General features: G+C 42.1%; 1 protein-coding gene across 3 annotated transcripts in view; it reads right to left on the bottom strand.

Moving 5' to 3' along the window:
* Positions 1–18,189, bottom strand: part of LOC129826169 (sarcoplasmic/endoplasmic reticulum calcium ATPase 2-like) — a 44,947-nt gene extending 26,758 nt beyond the window's left edge. For all 3 annotated transcript variants that reach the window (XR_008755001.1, XM_055886568.1, XM_055886569.1), the window contains exons 1-5: positions 17,672–18,189; positions 16,685–16,702; positions 16,499–16,581; positions 13,585–13,689; positions 11,748–11,886 (exon numbers count right to left, since the gene is read on the bottom strand). Coding sequence is in view for 2 of the 3 variants with exons in the window: in XM_055886568.1 (XP_055742543.1) it covers positions 11,748–11,886; positions 13,585–13,689; positions 16,499–16,581; positions 16,685–16,702; positions 17,672–17,789 (463 nt within the window). In the remaining variant the exon portion in view is untranslated. The remainder of the gene's footprint in view (positions 1–11,747; positions 11,887–13,584; positions 13,690–16,498; positions 16,582–16,684; positions 16,703–17,671) is intronic.

The raw sequence follows: 18,189 nt of genomic DNA, 5'->3' as shown, positions 1-18,189 counted from the left end.
ATCTGACCAGGGGATATTGGCAGGTACCCTTGGAAGCCTCCTCACGGGAGAAGACAGCATTCAACACGGGACGGGTTATACCAATACCGGGTCTTCCCATTCGTTCTCCATGGAGCCCCGCCCATGTTTCAGCACCTGATGGACTTAGTCCTCCGACCCCACCAACAGTACGCAGCAGCCTATTTGGATGACATCATCCACAGCCAAGGTTGGGAAGCGCACCTGACGTGCCTCCAGGTGGTACTGGACGCGCTCAGGAAAGCCGGGTTGACAGCGAATCCCAAGAAATGCAAGCTGGGGTTCGAGGAGGTAGAGTTCCTGGGGTATTTGATCGGACAGGGGAGTCCCAGGAGAGGAAGGTCCAGGCGGTTCGTGACTGGCCCGTTCCCCGCACCAAGACAAAGGTCAAGTCCTTCCTGGGGCTGGCGGGATACTATCGCCGGTTTATCCAACTTTGCAGCTATAGCCTCCCCCTTACCGATCTGACCAGGGCCCGCCTTCCAAAAACAGTGAAGTGGTCGGATGAGGCCAAAGTGGCATTCAGGCGTCTGAAAGAAGCCCTGTGCTCCCATCCGATTCTCGTGATGCTCGATTTCCAGGTACCAATGCTCGTGCAGACGGATGCCTGGAGACACGGAACTAGGGTCTGTCCTGTCCCAGGTACACAATGGGGAGGAACACCCCATGTACATAAGCCAGAAGTTGATACCCTGAGAAAATAAGTACTCGATTGTCGAGAGTGGCTAGCGGTGAAGTGGGCATTAGACACTTAAGTATTACCTGTTGGGCACCCACCTCACCATGGTCCCAGACCATGCTCCCCTGGTCTGGATGGCCAGGGGAAAGGACACGAACGATCAAGTCACCTGGTGGTTCTTGTCCCTTCAACATCTCTTTTTCTGTTGTGCACAGGTCAGGTGCGAAGCATGGGAACGCGGATGCCCTATCGAGAAGGGAGGCGTACATCGCACTGACGACCGGAGGAGGCGTACTGCAGACAAGCACCCAGGGGAGACTCGAGGCCTGGTGGTGACAGATCTACATCACGCGGTGGTGGCTCCCTCTGCGACGTGCCAGGTCTCAACGGTTCCTCCGGCCAGGACTAATTGAGGCTTTTGAGTAATCAAGGGGCTGATTGCTCACCAGCTGTACGGGGCCCATAAAGCTGTCAGGAGGGAAGCACACGGGAGGGTTGGAGGTAGTGAGAGGTTGCTACCGGACAGACATCCTTATGTTCTGCTAGAACCGAGGGGCTTGGTGTTCTACCCCAGAGGAAACCGGGTTATTTTTCTTTATTGTTTTAAATAAACACCCTTGAAACTGAGGTGTGAATATTCCGAGTAGCACATTTTTATTAACTGTTAAGCAGTCTTGTGTCTTGGCGGTAGCAGAGGAAACAGTCTGACTTGGGTGGCTAGTCTGACAATTTATAGGGCCTTCATCTGAAAAAAAATAAAAATTATCATCAGCCTCACTTGGTCTATTCAGACAAAGGCAAACTGTTACAGAATAATATCTAAAGGCCAAAGAAAGATACGTTTGGGAAGAGTTTCAATATACAATCTGAGGCCAAACTGAACAGAAAGAAAACATGACCAGTCAAATGTTTCCCCTTCAGCCATGAAGTATAACGGCCACATCCTAAGGGTTGTGTAATACTTCCTGTGCTAAGAGACAATACATTTTTTAAGACATACTTATGACTGCAGGACAGGAGGGAACTAGAGAAACAAATTGGGATGGCTTGAGGCTGTTTAAAATGGCACTTGTTGATGTCATAAGAAAAAAGGAAACGCAACAGTGAAAAGCACACAAGGCACACATTACATTGTCCTGGTGCAGTTCAACTGGCCCGCAGGACTGCTCTGGATGAAGTGTGTGTGTGTATATATATAATCTGTCCCTTTATGTCAACATCCTAATTGGTACCAGGCCAAACCTCTGTGACAGTCTCCACACCTAGGAGAGTGAGACAGGCAGCATAGCAACAAGACGCACAGACTCAAGAGTCAGTGCCAGACATGACTCTCAGGGGTGTCCTTCTTTACAACAGAGGAGTAGGTCCAAGCAAGGCCGCCAAACCAGGAAGACAGACAGACGGACACAAGCCCTTGCGTTTATGACTGCATGACACAGCAGGTTTCTGTGTGTCCAATCCTGAGGGTGCAGGTGCTGATGGCAGATACAACAAAAGGCTGAAAAGCTGCTATTCTGAGGAGGCTATTTCAGAAGCACTCAACAGGTAATAACGTCCTGGAACTCTTAAAGTGCTCTTAACCAGCTGTTCTTGTCTAGGCAGCGTCCACTACTGACCAAGTGTATAGTACACTAACGATTCAGGTAGATGGTAATGGAAACTGTACTATTGAGGCACAAAATAGGTAAAAGGAATAACAAAAAGAAATGGAGGTACTTATTCAAGAACTATTAAGTGCTATGTACTACAAAAATAAAGCGAATTGGATGGAAATTTATATTTTTTTCTTGAATCTTCAACATACAAATACTACCAAAAATAATTTACAGAAACTCATTACAAATGAAGTCATCCATGATTCACCAAATTATTTGTTGAAAGAAGCAAAATATTTTTTCAGTCTCCTCCATTTCCCCTGAATGATGTTAACTGTAAGGATTTATTTCCTAATAATAGTAATAATCTAAAATTAACAAATTTACAGAAAGACCTGTGTGAAGGCCAACTTACAGAAGAGGAACTTTGAGGCCATTTGAATTACTCCTATAAAAATGGTAGACTTTCAGACACTCAACAAGGTCTGATTTCATTACTACTAAAACAGGACCCAGGTGGTAAGTATAAAGATCCAGTCCATTTAAATAAATAAAAACTGGAGGCCTCTTCCACTTTATGTTGTGATGCAAAAATTCTGGCGAAATGCATAGCCCAGGTATTGTTCATCCTGATCAGACAGGTGTTTTACATGGACGATATATTGGAGATACTACACGACAATTACTTGAAACCAATGAACATTATGAAACATACAAAAAGACACCAGGCCTGGTCTTCATAGCGGATTTTGAAAAGGCGTTTGATAAAGTACAACTAGAATTTATATATAAATGCCTGGATTACTTTAATTTTGGTGAATCTCATACAATGGGTTAAAGTTATGTACTGCAACCCCAGATGTAAAATAGTAAATAATGGTTACTTCTCAAAGTATTGAGATTTTAAGAGGAGTAAAACAAGATTGTCTATTGTGTCCATATCTATTTATTATGGCCATTGAAATGTTAGCTATTAAAATTGGATCCAACAAGAACATCAAGGGGTTAGAAATCCAGGGGATGAAAACAAAAGTGTCCATGTATGCCGATGACTCCAGTTTTTTATTAAGTCCTGCACAGTCTCATTGAAGATCTTGATCACTTTTCTAGCCTCTCTGGACTAAAATCCAATTATGACAAGTGTACCATATTACGTATTGCATCGTTAAAAGACATTGGTAAACTACAAGGTAGTGTAAATACTAAAAATGAGTGGATGATGTAGACATACTTGGTATTCACATCTAAATATATATACTAGAACTTACAATTAATTTCAATAGAAAGTTTGCAAAAATAGATAAGATTCTACAACCATGGAGAGGTAAATACTTGTCTATTTATGGAAAAATTACATTGATTAACTTTTTGGTCCTATCACAGTTTACTTACTTACTAATGGTGCTGCCTACTCCAGATGACTCATTTTTTTAATCATATGAGCAAACAATATTTCATTTGGAATGCTAAGCCAGACAAAATTAAACGTGCCTATTTATATAATGAATGAGTTTGGGGGGGGCTAAAATTAGATATTAAAGCTTTAAACCTCTTACTAAAAGCTTCACTCATACATAAGTTAAACTTAAACCAAAAATGGTTCTCCAGTATCAAGAAAGGCTCATCCTTTGTTCATAAATTGCCTTTCTACAGATTACAGCTTCTCATTTCCGACAAAATGATATAGATATATATATATATATTTTTTAAGTATCGCCCTTCCTTAAACAAGCCATAAAAAGCCCGTTACAATTTCAGTATTATCCTCCTGAAAAGATAGAACAATTGTTATGGTTAAACTCAAATATACTGATTAATAAAAAAAAACATTCTTTATGGAAAAAATATATAATATTTATTAATGATATTATGAATAAAACGGTGGAGTTGTCACATATGTAGCTATTGAAAATATATGGGAATGTCTGCTCAATACATACGCATAACTAACTGATTGCAGCATTACCACAAAAATGTAGGAGGCAAGTGGAAAAGGGAAAAGGTAGGGAACTTGTTCGCCTGCCATATATTAAAAGACAAATTGGCATAAATAGAAAAATATCAGTTTCATAAGGACAAAAAATGTTGACAGTTGCTCCATACAGGTTTCAAAATAAATGGGAAGAGATGATGTACCGATTCCATGGCACGTGTGTTTTTAATACCAGTTCATAAACCTTGATTCAACACGTCAAGTTTTTCAATTTAAAATGATTATACAAAATTCTTGCCACCAACAGAATGCTATATATATGGGGCATAGAACCTCTCTCAGCTCTGTAGATTTTGCTGCAAAGAGACAATCACTAGATCATTTATTCTGGTATTGCCCCTATGTAGCTTGCTTCTGGTCACAGGTTCAGGAATGGTTAAAATATTTTAAAATCACAACATTCACTTAAAATGAACCTTACAAATAGCAGTGGTTGGCGATTTGGAAAGCCATAGTCAATAAATAATCCTTGTAGGAAAGGTTCTTTAGCTCACAATCTATGTATACTATACAATTAGAAATGTATGCATGTACAGTTGAGGTCGGAAGTTAACATACACCTTAGCCAAACACATTTAAACTCAGTTTTTCACAATTGCTGACATTAAATCCGAGTAGAAATTCCCTGTATTAGGTCAGTTAGGATCACCACTTTATTTTAAGAATGTGAAATGTCAGAATAATAGTAGAGAGAATGATTTATTTCAGCTTTTATTTCTTTCATCACATTCCCAGTGGGTCAGAAGTTTACATACATTCAATTAGTATTTGGTAGCATTGCCTTTAAATTGTTTAACTTGGGTCAAATGTTTTGGGTAGCCTTCCACAAGCTTCCCACAATAAGATGAGGAATGGGCCAAAATTCAACCCTGACAGAGCTGGTGTAACCGAGTCAGGTTTGTAGGCCTCCTTGCTCGCACACGCTTTTTCAATTCTGCCCACAAATTTTCTATGGGATTGAGGTCAGGGCTTTGTGATGGCCACTCCAATACCTTGACTTTGTTGTCCTTAAGCCATTTTGCCACAACTTTGGAAGCATGCTTGGGGTCATTGTCCATTTGGAAGACCCATTTGCAACCAAGCTTTAACTTCCTGACTGATGTCTTGGGATGCTGCTTCAATATATCCACATAAATTTCCTTCCTCATGATGCCATCTATTTTGTGAAGTGCACCAGTCCCTCCTGCAGCAAAGCACCCCCACAACATGATGATGCCACCCCCGTTCTTCACAGTTGGGATGGTGTTCTTCGGCTTGCAAGCCTCCCCCTTTTTCCTCCAAACATAACGATGTTCATTATGGCCAAACAGTTACATTTTATTTCATCAGACCAGAGTACATTTCTCCAAAAAGTATGATCTCATGATGACAAAACCATTTTTTTATTTTATACATTTTTGCAAATGTATAAAATAAAATAAATGAAATATTACATTTACATAAGTATTCAGACCCTTTATGCAGTACTTTGTTGAAGCACCTTTGGTAGCAATTCTTGGGTATGACACTACAAGCTTGGCACACCTGTATTTGGGGAGTTTCTCCCAATCTTCTCTGCAGATCCTCTCAAGCTCTGTTTGGTTGGATGGGGAGCATAGCTATTTACAGGTCTCTCCAGAGATGTTCGATCGGGTTCAAGTCCGGGCCAGTCAAGGACATTCAGAGACTTGTCCCCGAAGCCACTCCTGCGTTGTCTTGGCTGTGTGCTTAGGTCATTGTCCTATTGGAAGGTGAACCTTCACCCCAGTCTGAGGTCCAGAGCGCTCTTGAGAAGTGAAGTTTTTCATCAAGGAGCTCTCTGTACTTTGCTACGTTTATCTTTCCCTCAATCCTGACAAGTCTACGAGTCCCTGCCTCTGAAAAATATCCCCACAGCATGATGCTGCCACCACCATGCTTCACCGTAGGATGGTGCCAGGTTTCCTCCAGACCTGACGCTTGGCATTGAGACCAGAGTTCAAAATGGGTTTCATCAGACCAGAGAATCTTGTTTCTCATGGTCTGAGAGTCCTTTAGGTGCCTTTTGGCAACTCCAAGGGGGCTGTCATGTGCCTTTTACTGAGGAGTGACTTCAGTCTGGCCACTCTACCATAAAGGCCTGATTGGTGGAGTGCTGCAGAGATGGTTGTCCTTCTGGAAGGTTCTCCCATATCCACAGAGGAACTCTGGAGCTCTGTCAGTGTGACCATCGGGTTCTTGGTCACCTCCCTGACCAAGGCCCTTCTCCCCTGATTGCTCAATTTGGCAGGGCGGCCAGCTCTAGGAATTGTCTCGGTGGTTCCAAAATTCTTCCATTTAAGAATGACGGAGGTCTCGGTTCTTGGGGATCTTCAATGCTACAGACATTTTTTTGGTACCCTTCCCCAGATCTGTGCCTCGACACAATCCTGTCTCGGAGCTCTACAGACAATTACTTTGACCTCATGGCTTGGTTTTTGCTGTGGGACCTTAAATAGACAGGTTTGTATCTTTCCAAATCATGTCCAATCAATTTAATTTACCACAAGTGGACTCCAATCAAGTTGTAGAAACATCTCAAGGATGATCAATGGAAACAGGATGCCCCTGAGCTCAATTTCGAGTCTCATTGCAAAGGGTCTGAATACTTATGTAAATAAGGTATTTGTTTTTATTTTTTATACATTTGCAAACTTTTCTAAAAATCTGTTTTCATTTGTCATTATGGGTTATTGTGTGTAGATTGATGAGGGCTTTTTGTTTTTAATCCATTTTAGAATAAGGATGTAACATAACAAAATGTGGAAAAAGTCTAGGGGTCTGAATACTTTCCCGAATGAACTGTAGCATCTCAGACATTTAAATGATTAGTTAAAGAAGACCTCTGGATGGTCCTTTCCCTATCCCGTTACTAAGTGCGTTTTGTTGCCATCAACACCACGAAAAGGTTGTAATTAAAAGGTAGACTTAGCGATATGACGTAGACGCAGAAAGTAAACAGCATAGTGGGTACATTTCCGCAACAACTAAGAGCATTGAAGCGAGAGGCTCAACCTCTGCTGTTTTAGTCCCGTGGCTACCACGTTGTGAACAGCGTGAAGCGAACCCCTGCACATGCACAGATACTGTGTGTGACAGAGTGAAGTCTCGCATCTCGCTCAGCTCAATATCTGCGGTGCTGCTCATGGCAACGTCATTTAGCTGAGTCTACATTTAAAACTTCTGTCTGCTAATCCCTATACCTAGCCTAATGAAAGGGGAGTGTTGATGACTCATCCTACCTTCCCTCTCCACACAGTAGTCTTCTTAATATTCTAATGCACCGTTCCACATGTGGTCATGAGAAGCTGTGGACAAGGCTACAGTCTGACCACGGTAAAAGAGGAAGCTCTGAAGGGTATTCATGTTAAGGTCAATCTCTGGCTCCTCAACAGCCTCTCCAGGGTCTGACCATTTACCGCGACTTCTATTAACCAGACAGCATAGCGCAGATTCCCAGCAGGCAATTCAGGACATGCCTCAAGGTTAAGCTGCCACAGTGCAGTTCAAAACTCAAAAGCAAGGGCAATGCAAACATGCCGAAAATTGTACCTTAACGGTTGGTTGGTACCGTTAGTCTTTAACACTGAAATGTCTACATGAATTGATAATGTTGAACAACAATATAGGCTAAATGAACAGCAGGTTATTTAGTGCATACTGCCCTCTTTTCAAGTACATACAATTCCCTCTGCCTCATTCATCCAAGACCCAGCCAGACATTGTGCCTCCTGCTGACCCGACACTCACCAAAAGACCCCACAGTGACAGCAAACGCTGGCCAGACCCACATAAAATGCCACATGCCATGCTGGGTGTCTGGAATCCCAGGCCATGGAGGGTGCTGATGGGTAGTGTCTGCGCGTTAGGCTTGGAGGGGTGGGATCGCCATCTACCACTGACTTCCCTACAAGGTCATCTTGCTGTCCAAACAATAGGAACAGCTGAGCAATCCTCCCCCTCATCCTTCACCCAACTCAACACTGACTGGCCCCTATCAGTATGTGGGCCCCTATTTTACTGAACATGCACCGGCCAGGTACCAGAACCCCCAGATTCCTGCAGAAATGCAACACCTTGGGCTACAGACCACATTATGCTGATGACTAGCTATGTGCAATAAACACCTTAAGTTAAACTAAAAAGAATGGCCGTTGCATTTATGGCCGATGTTGAGCTATTCAGGGAGAAGAGAACCATCTCCTTAATTTCCCTGAAGTTCTGAGATAAATTAAGAGTGACTATGGGTTGAGAGATAAGTGAATCGCCTAGCAGGAGCAGCAGCTGTCTGAACCACGGTGCTGTGAGGGACATGCTAGAGGGCGCAGCTCATCAGACCAACATTTTCCCTGGTGGCGTCATGTAAAAATCCCCCCAGCGTGAAGAAGATTCTTCCCAATCGTTCTGATTGTGCTCCGATTGTGACGTCATGCTTTAACATTTCTCCCAGCGTGAAAATGTTCCCAGTTGAATAATCACACGCGCAGCTCTTTACGCTATGTGGATGGCTGAGCTAATGTGGATGTTTCGCTCACTTCCTCAACCTCGAAAAACTGTTCTGTGGGCACACGCATTTGCTTCACACATCTGCCAATCAATGGTGGCCAGGAGTATTGACACTGACCAAATCAGAAGCTTGTTGAGGTGTGAGGTCAGCATATAAAACACAGACTCACACATCAAAGTGCTGAGGGTTGATGTGAGGAGAGATTTTTTGCGATTGACTTGGGCGCTACGGGAGGGTGTGAGAGACATCCGGCCATGCTCAGACTCGAGGCTGTAATCGCTGCCAAAAGTGCTTCAACAAAGTACTGAGTAAAGGGTCTGAATACTTATGTAAATGTGATATTTCCCCAAAAAGAAATTATACATAATTTTTTTTTTGTCATTATGGGGTATTGTGTGTAGATTAATGAGGGGAAAAAACTATTACATCTATTTTAGAGTAAGGCTGTAACGTAATAAAATGTGGAAAAACTCAAGGGGTCTGAATACTTTCTGAATGGACTGTATCTGGTTGTAAAATAGTTGCTATTAAGAACAAAATGGAGATTTGAGAAATAAAAATTATACCTCTGACAAGATATCGGTTTGTTTAAACTAATTAATCAATCAGAACACTTTTTCTCCGGGAAAGGAAAGCGAGTGACTCGTTCGACATCGCAGCAGGCCCCAGCGAAACATGTACAGGCAGGAATCATGAGAATAATGTATTTTACTGTTTGACCAAATAATGGTTTAAGCCACCTAAAAAAAAAACATTTTGAGTGAGGTGACCATGTAGAATGTGCAGCTCCCACCGATGAGTTCAATTAAAACATTTATTCGCACAGCCAAGCCAAAGGGTCACAAAATGCAACTAAATGGTTGCAGTCTGGAACCCTGCCTGGAACAGCAGTCAAGGAAAGCTGACATCACATAGCTGCAGATTAGTTTAGTAAGAACAGCAGTGACAGCAAACCTCAGCAAAGCATCCCTGTATTGACAGTGCTGGGTCAGACAGCTTGGGCTGGACAAGGATGAACTACAGTACACATACAGCAAGAGGACAGCCAGCCCAGCCAGAGGATGTACTGAGAAATGCATTAGCTACAATCAAAACAGTAATGAAAACCAACACTGGGCTATAATCTTCCGGACAGTAAACACATCTGCAGAGAGAAAAGCACCATCTCTAGACTGTGGATGTCCCATGTGGGCTTATGAGAGTTGAGAAGGAGAGAGCTAAATGTGTCTACCTCCAGAGGGCTTACAGGAGCTGGTAAGGAGAAATGGGCTCGGAGTGGAGCGGAGCGAGAGGCTGGCTGACAGGCAGGGCAGGGCCAGAGATGGCCCGTTTAGTATTCTGCTCACAGCTCAGCCAGTCACTGCAGCCTGCGTCCTCTGCCTCAGCAGTGAGCTGGCATCTGCGTCACAACCAGCCCTCTTGCTGGCAGGGGGGGGTCACACTGGGACTTTGGGCAAAAAACATTATTCAGAAAAGAACATCACAGAAACCAATATAAAAAGGCTCTGCAGAATTGACCCATATGCCCTCTTTTAGGTGAGCTTCTCAATCTCCACCTGACAGCATGCACAACGCATCACTCTGACAATATCTGCTTTACCAGCCGCTCTCTGGAAGTCTGCTTTCCGAGCAAGGATGTTAGCCATTTTCCTGGGTGAACATAGAGCACACAACCAATCATGCCCACACTAAACAATCATAGGAAGCACAGAGGCTGGAATTCACACATGCAGGACCAATCTTTGACAAATTCCTGTGCATCAAATGAAGGCAACTATAAAGAATACCCACTAAGACTTCCAGGACACACTTAGATAACCATACTATTATGAAGCCATTGTCAAACATCTACCCCCCAAACCTAATTTTCCATCACTCTATCACAATTGGTTTAATAGAAATTAGCGAGCAGCTAATGCACGCAGTGCTGACGGTGCCCTTCTCAAGGTGACTTTGGAGCCCTGCCAAAAACTGTCCCACACTGCAACAATGTTCCCCAGAGAAGGGGGGGGGGGGGGGGGGGCACAAGACACCGGCCATCTTCCCTACTGTCACTGCCTGCTATAAATACACCATGATTTTATAATCTAGACAGGCTATCCAGGCTTAAAATAAACCCACCACTTTGCGCAAAAGAACACTGCATCACCTCAATGGCTTAGGGTTAAACGAAGTATCATGATAACGTTAGCCCTTCAAGGGCTCCAGCATTCAACTCCACATCAGTTGAATACGTCCATCCCCCGCTGCACTGCAGCCAGGTATTGCCCAGGACACATTCCTCTCAAAACCAGAGACGTCTCGCTCTTCGCTAAAGTGCTAGAGTCACTGTCTTTGGGTGAGTCATCCCAGCCGCACTGAGAAAACGGGAGACAAGCCACTCAAAGGTTGAGTTTACCGGCTCCAAGGGGGATGTTCTAGCTACGGTTGAGCCGCATGCGAGACTCATCAAGGTGGTGTGTTCAGTGCACCCTGGTGAGTTAAGCACCCCCAGGAAACATGCGCACATGATCCGAGAGGCCTTTAGCAGCACTAGTGCCTAGTCATCTGGGACAATGGGTTAATAGAAACATCCCAAAATACACCACTCCTGTAGGGTGAGTCACCTCTGCAGTGGGACTAGGGGAAGAGGGGAATTGAAATGAGCTTTTACTGCTAAAACGTCAGCCTGACCTTGCCTAGGCTCATGAGCCCTTTTAAAAATAGCATTTACCTGAATGAGGTGTCATAAAAAGCAAAGGCTAAAAACAATGCTGTTTTGCATAAAAAGAGATCAGGACTGTCCTTTTTTTCTACAGTGGTAAACTATTAAAAGGGAAATATTTTTCTAACAAAGAATAATAACTGTTAATAATTAAACCTTAAACAATACTTATTCATAAGCAAAATGACTGAATTATCAGAAATAGTCTAGGTCTAATGCATCCTAAAGCACCGAGAAAGACAGGGTTACCTTACCAGAAACCTCTACGATGTCTCCTGGCACGATTTCTTTGGCCTTGATCCTCTGAACGGTCTTCCTGTCCTGGCGGTAGACCTTGCCCATCTCAGGCTCGTACTCTTTTAGGGCTTCAATGGCATCCTCAGCATTGCGTTCCTGTGTAGATTAGAAATGTTGACCGTTTGCTTACATATTTGAAATTGAACTTGATGATCTGACGACATTATAGATGCCAATTCAAATAAGCTCATTTTACTTTTTCACTATCTCACAAACTACAGATATATGTGGGTTCATTTAAAGGCACAATCTGTAACTTCAACATGCCACTTTGTTTTGTTAACTGATGGATGGGGCTGGTGAAATATAACCAGTTTTGAATTCAAAGACAGCAGGAGATCTTAGAGATTGTGCCTTTAATGCATGACAAGGACCTGGAGATTTGCCTTCGCATATTTTAAAATCTGGAAGGGAAATAAAAAATAAAAAAAGGTGCAATATGCAGAAATCGCTCTGCCATTTCATGGTTGCTAAAATTCTAATTGTTTTCCTAATTTCAGAATCATTGTACAATCTAAAACGCTGTGAAATATCTTTTGGCAGACATAGGTGGGTTAATTTAAAGGCACAAAATCATAGAAATAGCACACATGAACAGATCTAAAAGCTTCATATACCCGCTTTCAATTAGAATAACAGATGTAACTCTAATTTCTATGTGAATTTGGTCAGGTTGCCAAAAACAAAAGTTACATATGGTAACTGATTATGCTTAAGAAAACAGAAGTGCAAGTAGTAAACATTGTGTCAGTCACATATACTAGTAATTTATGAAAACAGTAGCTAAATAAGAACCTTCACACCATGCCAAAGTCACATTCACTCAATCACTTAGAATAGAAAGCTTAGTTCTAAAGTCCACATTTCTAGGCCAACTTCAACGTATCAGTTAGTGAGAGCCTATCAGGGCAGGAATGGCCAGTTGCATCACTTCCTGTTGAGTAAGTCTACTCCATGGCATGCACTGGCTTAGCTTACTGAACAATCCTCCTAGGGGCTGCCTGGCAGTGCAAGCAAAGTCAACCAGCATGACAAAAGGTCTGACAAGAAAATGGGCATCGAAACAGAGTAAAAAAGACAACTATCAACTTGTGGATTGAATTGCCTATCATTTATTCCATCCTTTGACTACACAGAAATGCTTTATGGACTGGATTCAAATGTTCAAGACCATTTGCTCACAAACATGCCATCTATGGAATGTTAAACTCCGACAGACTGAGGAAATGTAACCTAGTTCTGGACAAACTCATGCAGGAATTTAGACTGAATGAATAAATCCTAAGGGAGCATCCAGCCAATTTGTGTTGGTAGTTGCTACAGACAAATTTCTCCTTACAAAGACTGCAAACATTAGAGAATGGCTAAGAGACCATGGGTGTAAACATAATTAAAGCAACAGACGTGAAGTCTGAGCAAGAGGAGGGATTGTCACTTTGGTCACGCCTAAACCTTCTCAAATATACTCAGTGACCCACTTTCTTCCTTGCCCCATTTTTCATCTACTTTCATCTACCATTGAACAGCAAGTCCTTAAAGAAAGGAAAGCATAAAACTGCCATGTGACCAATGAACAGAATGTATGAGACTTGTGGATTCTCCTACCTACAACTCTTTATGGTAGCTGTTTTGCCTATAGTCGCTAGCTAGTTGCATACAATAAGTATTCCTTTCCTCAGCCTGCACCAAAACAAGAGTTTTGGAATACTGTCATTGACATTGCAACGCCACACTGAACATCAACTTTCAAAATACTGTAAAATATGTCTAAATTACGTCATGCAAGTTGCTCACCTGCCACACACCCACGATGGCATTGGCTATAAGAATGAGTAAGATTACAAAAGGCTCCACAAAGGCTGTGATTGTTTCTTCTCCATCCTCGAACAAGGCCAAGACCTAAAGGTAAACAAGACAACGATGATCCATTATTGACATGATTCCACATAGGAGATAGCACAGGAGTAATTAACAACATCTCTCCCCTTGGTTACGCTTACTACGATGTATTTAAGCGATCAGAATCATGTTAAGAAAACGGTTGTGAAATAATGTTAAACTAAATGTCCACGGAGAATGTGTATGCATTCTGATACGACTGATTAACTTAGCAGTGGTAGAAATGCATAGAAATGTACATTTTGTTGAGTGAGCTGTATTTTTTACATAAATGACAACAAGATGAACATACAAAAAGTTACATCAGAAGATTTACAGTAGGATATCAGTGCAAGAGTAACACATTTAAACAAAATGAATACAACACATTTGTTTAGATGTTAAAACATTTTCTAAAGCTTTGAGCTCATTTAACACCAAAACTGGACAACATTTTCCAAGTTCAAAAGCAATGTGCTAAAGGTGCAACACATAGGATTTTGTTGAGTTTTTGAATTGTAATTTCAGAAAATGTCCATAATATAGCTGCAGTAATAGTGGAATGATAGTGTTTCACAGTATTACTTACCCGCGAGTTTTTCGATTGGCTGTGATATTAGCCCATTGATTTCTCCCGCCAGATATCGTTTTTACAGCTGTTTGAAGCTAGTGGACCGGAACAGAAAGTAACTTGCTGTTTTTCCCCCGGTTTTGGTCCACCAGCTTCAAACAGCTGTAAAAAAATACTTGTTCTTATTCAAAATATATTTCTTATTGAAAATATATTTCACAACGATTTGGATGGTACAATGATTCCCTACACTATTCAGTGCCTGTTGTCTCACAAACAAAAATTGAGCGAACAGTGTAGACTTTTTGCAACCAGGAAATGATAGCGATTTTCATGAGATAACACAGCCACAAAGTCAGAACATTTGACAGATGTTGCTCAGGCAGGAACCCTAAATAGGCGAAAATCACAACACTGGTGGGTATGTAATACTGTGAAAACACTATCATTCCATTATTAGTGCCAGATATATTAATGGGCATTTTCTGAAATTACAACGCAAAAATTCAAACAAATCCTATGCGTAGCACCTTTCAAATACCATAAACCTCATCGTAATCTAGCGCCGTGATTTTATTTTGAGTGATTATTTAACTAGAGTTTGCTGTACTGAGCAATACATAGCCAACTCTTTATAAACGCACATTGTTGAATTAAAGTTCCAAATGAAATCTGTTTTTATCTCATTTATGGTCAATTCTGCACATAAGACATTTGAAATTTGAAAACTTAAATCGAACACCGAAAATACAGTAAGACTACAGTTTATAACAGATCGTGTTGATGTATGTAATTTCAGTGTCAGCACATAACAGTACATTTGGACAAATTAATCAATGGCCCTCAGTAGCCATAAGTATCATGCATAGTATGCATGTCAAATATGAGCAGTTGAAACAAACAGCCAGCCACCTTACCACCTCAAACAAACCAGTTACCAGGACTACTGCTACAGTAATCGGTCACAACCAACAGATTTCACTTAACATAGCCATTCTCCAACTCTGCACTCTTCCTCTCTCACAAACCAGAGCTAAAAACACTCTTCTGGGAGAAAGACTAATTTGCATGTTATCTACTGAGAATAAGAGCACACGACACGTGTTGCACAAATTCACTTTAAAGTGACAAAGCCGCATCATGAACACCGCGCTGCAAGTTCTTCTGCAAGTTCTGCTGCACCCGCTTGTTATTTCATTAGCCTACTACTCGCCCATCATTGGATCTGACTTAACTGACAACCGACCAAAAGTATGGGAGTGCGGTGCATGGGAGAAGGCGTGGTGCATTCGTCTGGGGAATGCCCTCCCACTGAAGGTCAGAGCCCAAATTTGGTCTTGAGTGGTGGCCTATCCCCGTCAGACAGCAACCACCAACACCACCATATCGCAAGGCTGGGCACTGCATACCAGCTCCTCTAGCAGACTGACACACACTGGGATTATAGATTACAGCTCTTGACACCTCCATACTGGCATCAAAAGGACCTCATCTCCTCAAGTCAATGTACATACTATCTGACACTACATTGTAAACCTTTCCAGTGCAAAAACATCCTTCTGTCCACTACCAAAAAACATGAATAGTAAACACTGATGTAGCAGTACACTGCTAATACTGCAGAACAATGAAAATTAGGCTAGATCACTGTATGCTGTCAGTTACATTTCTATCAAACCATTTAGCTTGTGGATAGGCTTCTTACTCCAAATAAACGAGGCAGAGGGGAGGAAGTGATTACACTGCGAGAGTAAAAGACGACTCAAATGTCTTGTTAGACACATGGTGATAGCAACTCGAGTCAAGCAACTGCTGTCATCACCATTCCTCAGATGTGTAGCTAGCCTTCTCAGCTGTTTGGCTGCCTGATCTGTGAATGTAACCTCAGCCTAGGCATTCAAACAGAAGACATTAGCTGTCCACACGTCTCATGCCACTAAGTCAAACATACACTTTCCCTTTCCATGCCAGACAGCCCACTCCTACTGATGTGCTTTCATCAGCAGCTCTGAACAGCAAGCAGATGATTTAAGAGTTTGTTTCTATGACAACTTAACACAGCATGTGGGGGGGGGGGGGGGATTGTCACCTCTATGTAATAAACCAAAACAATCTAATACATTCACAATACTCTTCAATACAGCAGTCACTGTAAAGGATTGTGACCAAATTCCAGGCCCATGGCAAGCAGCAGCAGTACCAAAGTTAGTGTGTGTTCTAAACCCGATCTAAAAAAACGAGTCTAAGCGATATACTTACAAAAGATATACAAGCTGCCAGCAGAAGAATTCGTACAAGTAAATCTTCAAATTGTTCAACAACAAGCTCCCATAGAGACTTCCCTGTGGAAGGAAAGAGATGTAAAAACACATAAAATCAAGAAGAATTTGTAGCACATAGATTTCACTTTTACAACAAACTGTTTTAATGACATGTTGTTATTACCTTCTTCAGCAGGTAACTCTGGAGATGGGCCAATCCAAAGTGCATACAGGGAAAAGAGAACACACCATTACATTAGTAATGTTTTAGTAGCTAATGCTGTTAATTTTGACAATCAAACATATGGCACTGCAATTTGTTTATCTCCACCCCATTTGACTCCCAATGACCCCCACTAAACCCCATATGTCCTGGTTCAGATTTTGCTGAGCTAAAACTTTGCTATAGGCAACATGGAAAAACAGGGTTTTGATTTAATTGCATTCACCTAGTGAAACCCCAGTCTTGTGTTCGGCTGAGTCATTAACAGTAGCAAGTCGTAGATGGTAAGCATATTGCCCAATCAATGTTTGAATTAATGGTGGTGACACATTAGGTAACTTTTTGAACCCATGTTCTCAGAGGTCACCTTGAATGGTGTCAGACGCACCCAATCTATTTTATGTCATCCAGTAGACGCTTTCATGAGCTTAAATCGGGAATCGAGCCTCGTTTCTTGTGTTAACAGCTAGGAAAAACTACAGAACCCAGGATTCTATGAACCGGCTTGCGTTAGCTAACTAGCATCATTAACTGTCAGCTAGCTAGGCCTGTGCCATGCCCATGGCGAGCGGCTATGCTGTCCCAAATGTCCTAGGCTAGCCATCACATCAGAATGCCAAGGCACACGTCAGCGGTCTATACTTGTATACCTGGTTTAAAATACCCTTACACTAATATAACAATTCCCCCATGTAACTGACTACTTTCTAGCTAGTTTGTACAAGATTGAAACCCACGAGGTTTTCTACGATGACATCAGCCAAATTAATTCAGTCCATGACCGAGCCGAGTGATGGGGCTGACATTTACCCCAATGTGTAACTCCTAGGTAACTTTAGCTAACAGTGGGACTAAATGATGGTATCATGTTCCCTCATGAGTGACATATAGTGAACATTAGCTAAATAGCTACCGGTACTACTAGTAAAGGTGTAGAGGTTCACATACCATTCGAGCCCCATTTCTCCTTTTGACGTTTCACCTGGTCCAAACCAAGTCCAGTGCTTTCGTTGACGGAGAAATGGCTATAAACTTCTTCAACACTCTTTGTGTGAGCGTTATCCATGATGGTTGGTGGAGCTTCTGGTCAGTTGTACTTTGTTTACTCAGCCGCCTCCGTCTCTTTAAAATTAAAACCTTTCAGCAGAAATATAGCTTGCCAACTGTGAAATATGCATTCACAGAAAGGCCAGATGTCGATGATACGAATATGAAATTGTCCGTAAATTGGTAGGCTGATAAACGAGCTAATTGGAACGAAAAATGACTCTTCCTCCCTCAATAAATGTTACTTTGGGTGTCCTCTTATCTCCCCAAAAATGGTTGAAAAGAGTGCAGCAATCGCAAATGTTAAGGGGTGCAATCAGCCGGTCCAATCCTTGTGCTGACCTAAATCCACCTTTCCCGGCACAGCTCACAGCTTCAGTGGTAACAAACTGTAGCGCTGATCTGATTTTATTGAAAGT

The sequence above is a fragment of the Salvelinus fontinalis genome, chromosome 28 (assembly GCF_029448725.1).
Source record: "Salvelinus fontinalis isolate EN_2023a chromosome 28, ASM2944872v1, whole genome shotgun sequence".
NCBI lineage: Eukaryota > Metazoa > Chordata > Actinopteri > Salmoniformes > Salmonidae > Salvelinus > Salvelinus fontinalis.
The sequence above is the reverse complement of the archived record's forward strand: the minus strand, read 5'-3'. Positions and strand labels throughout refer to the sequence as shown.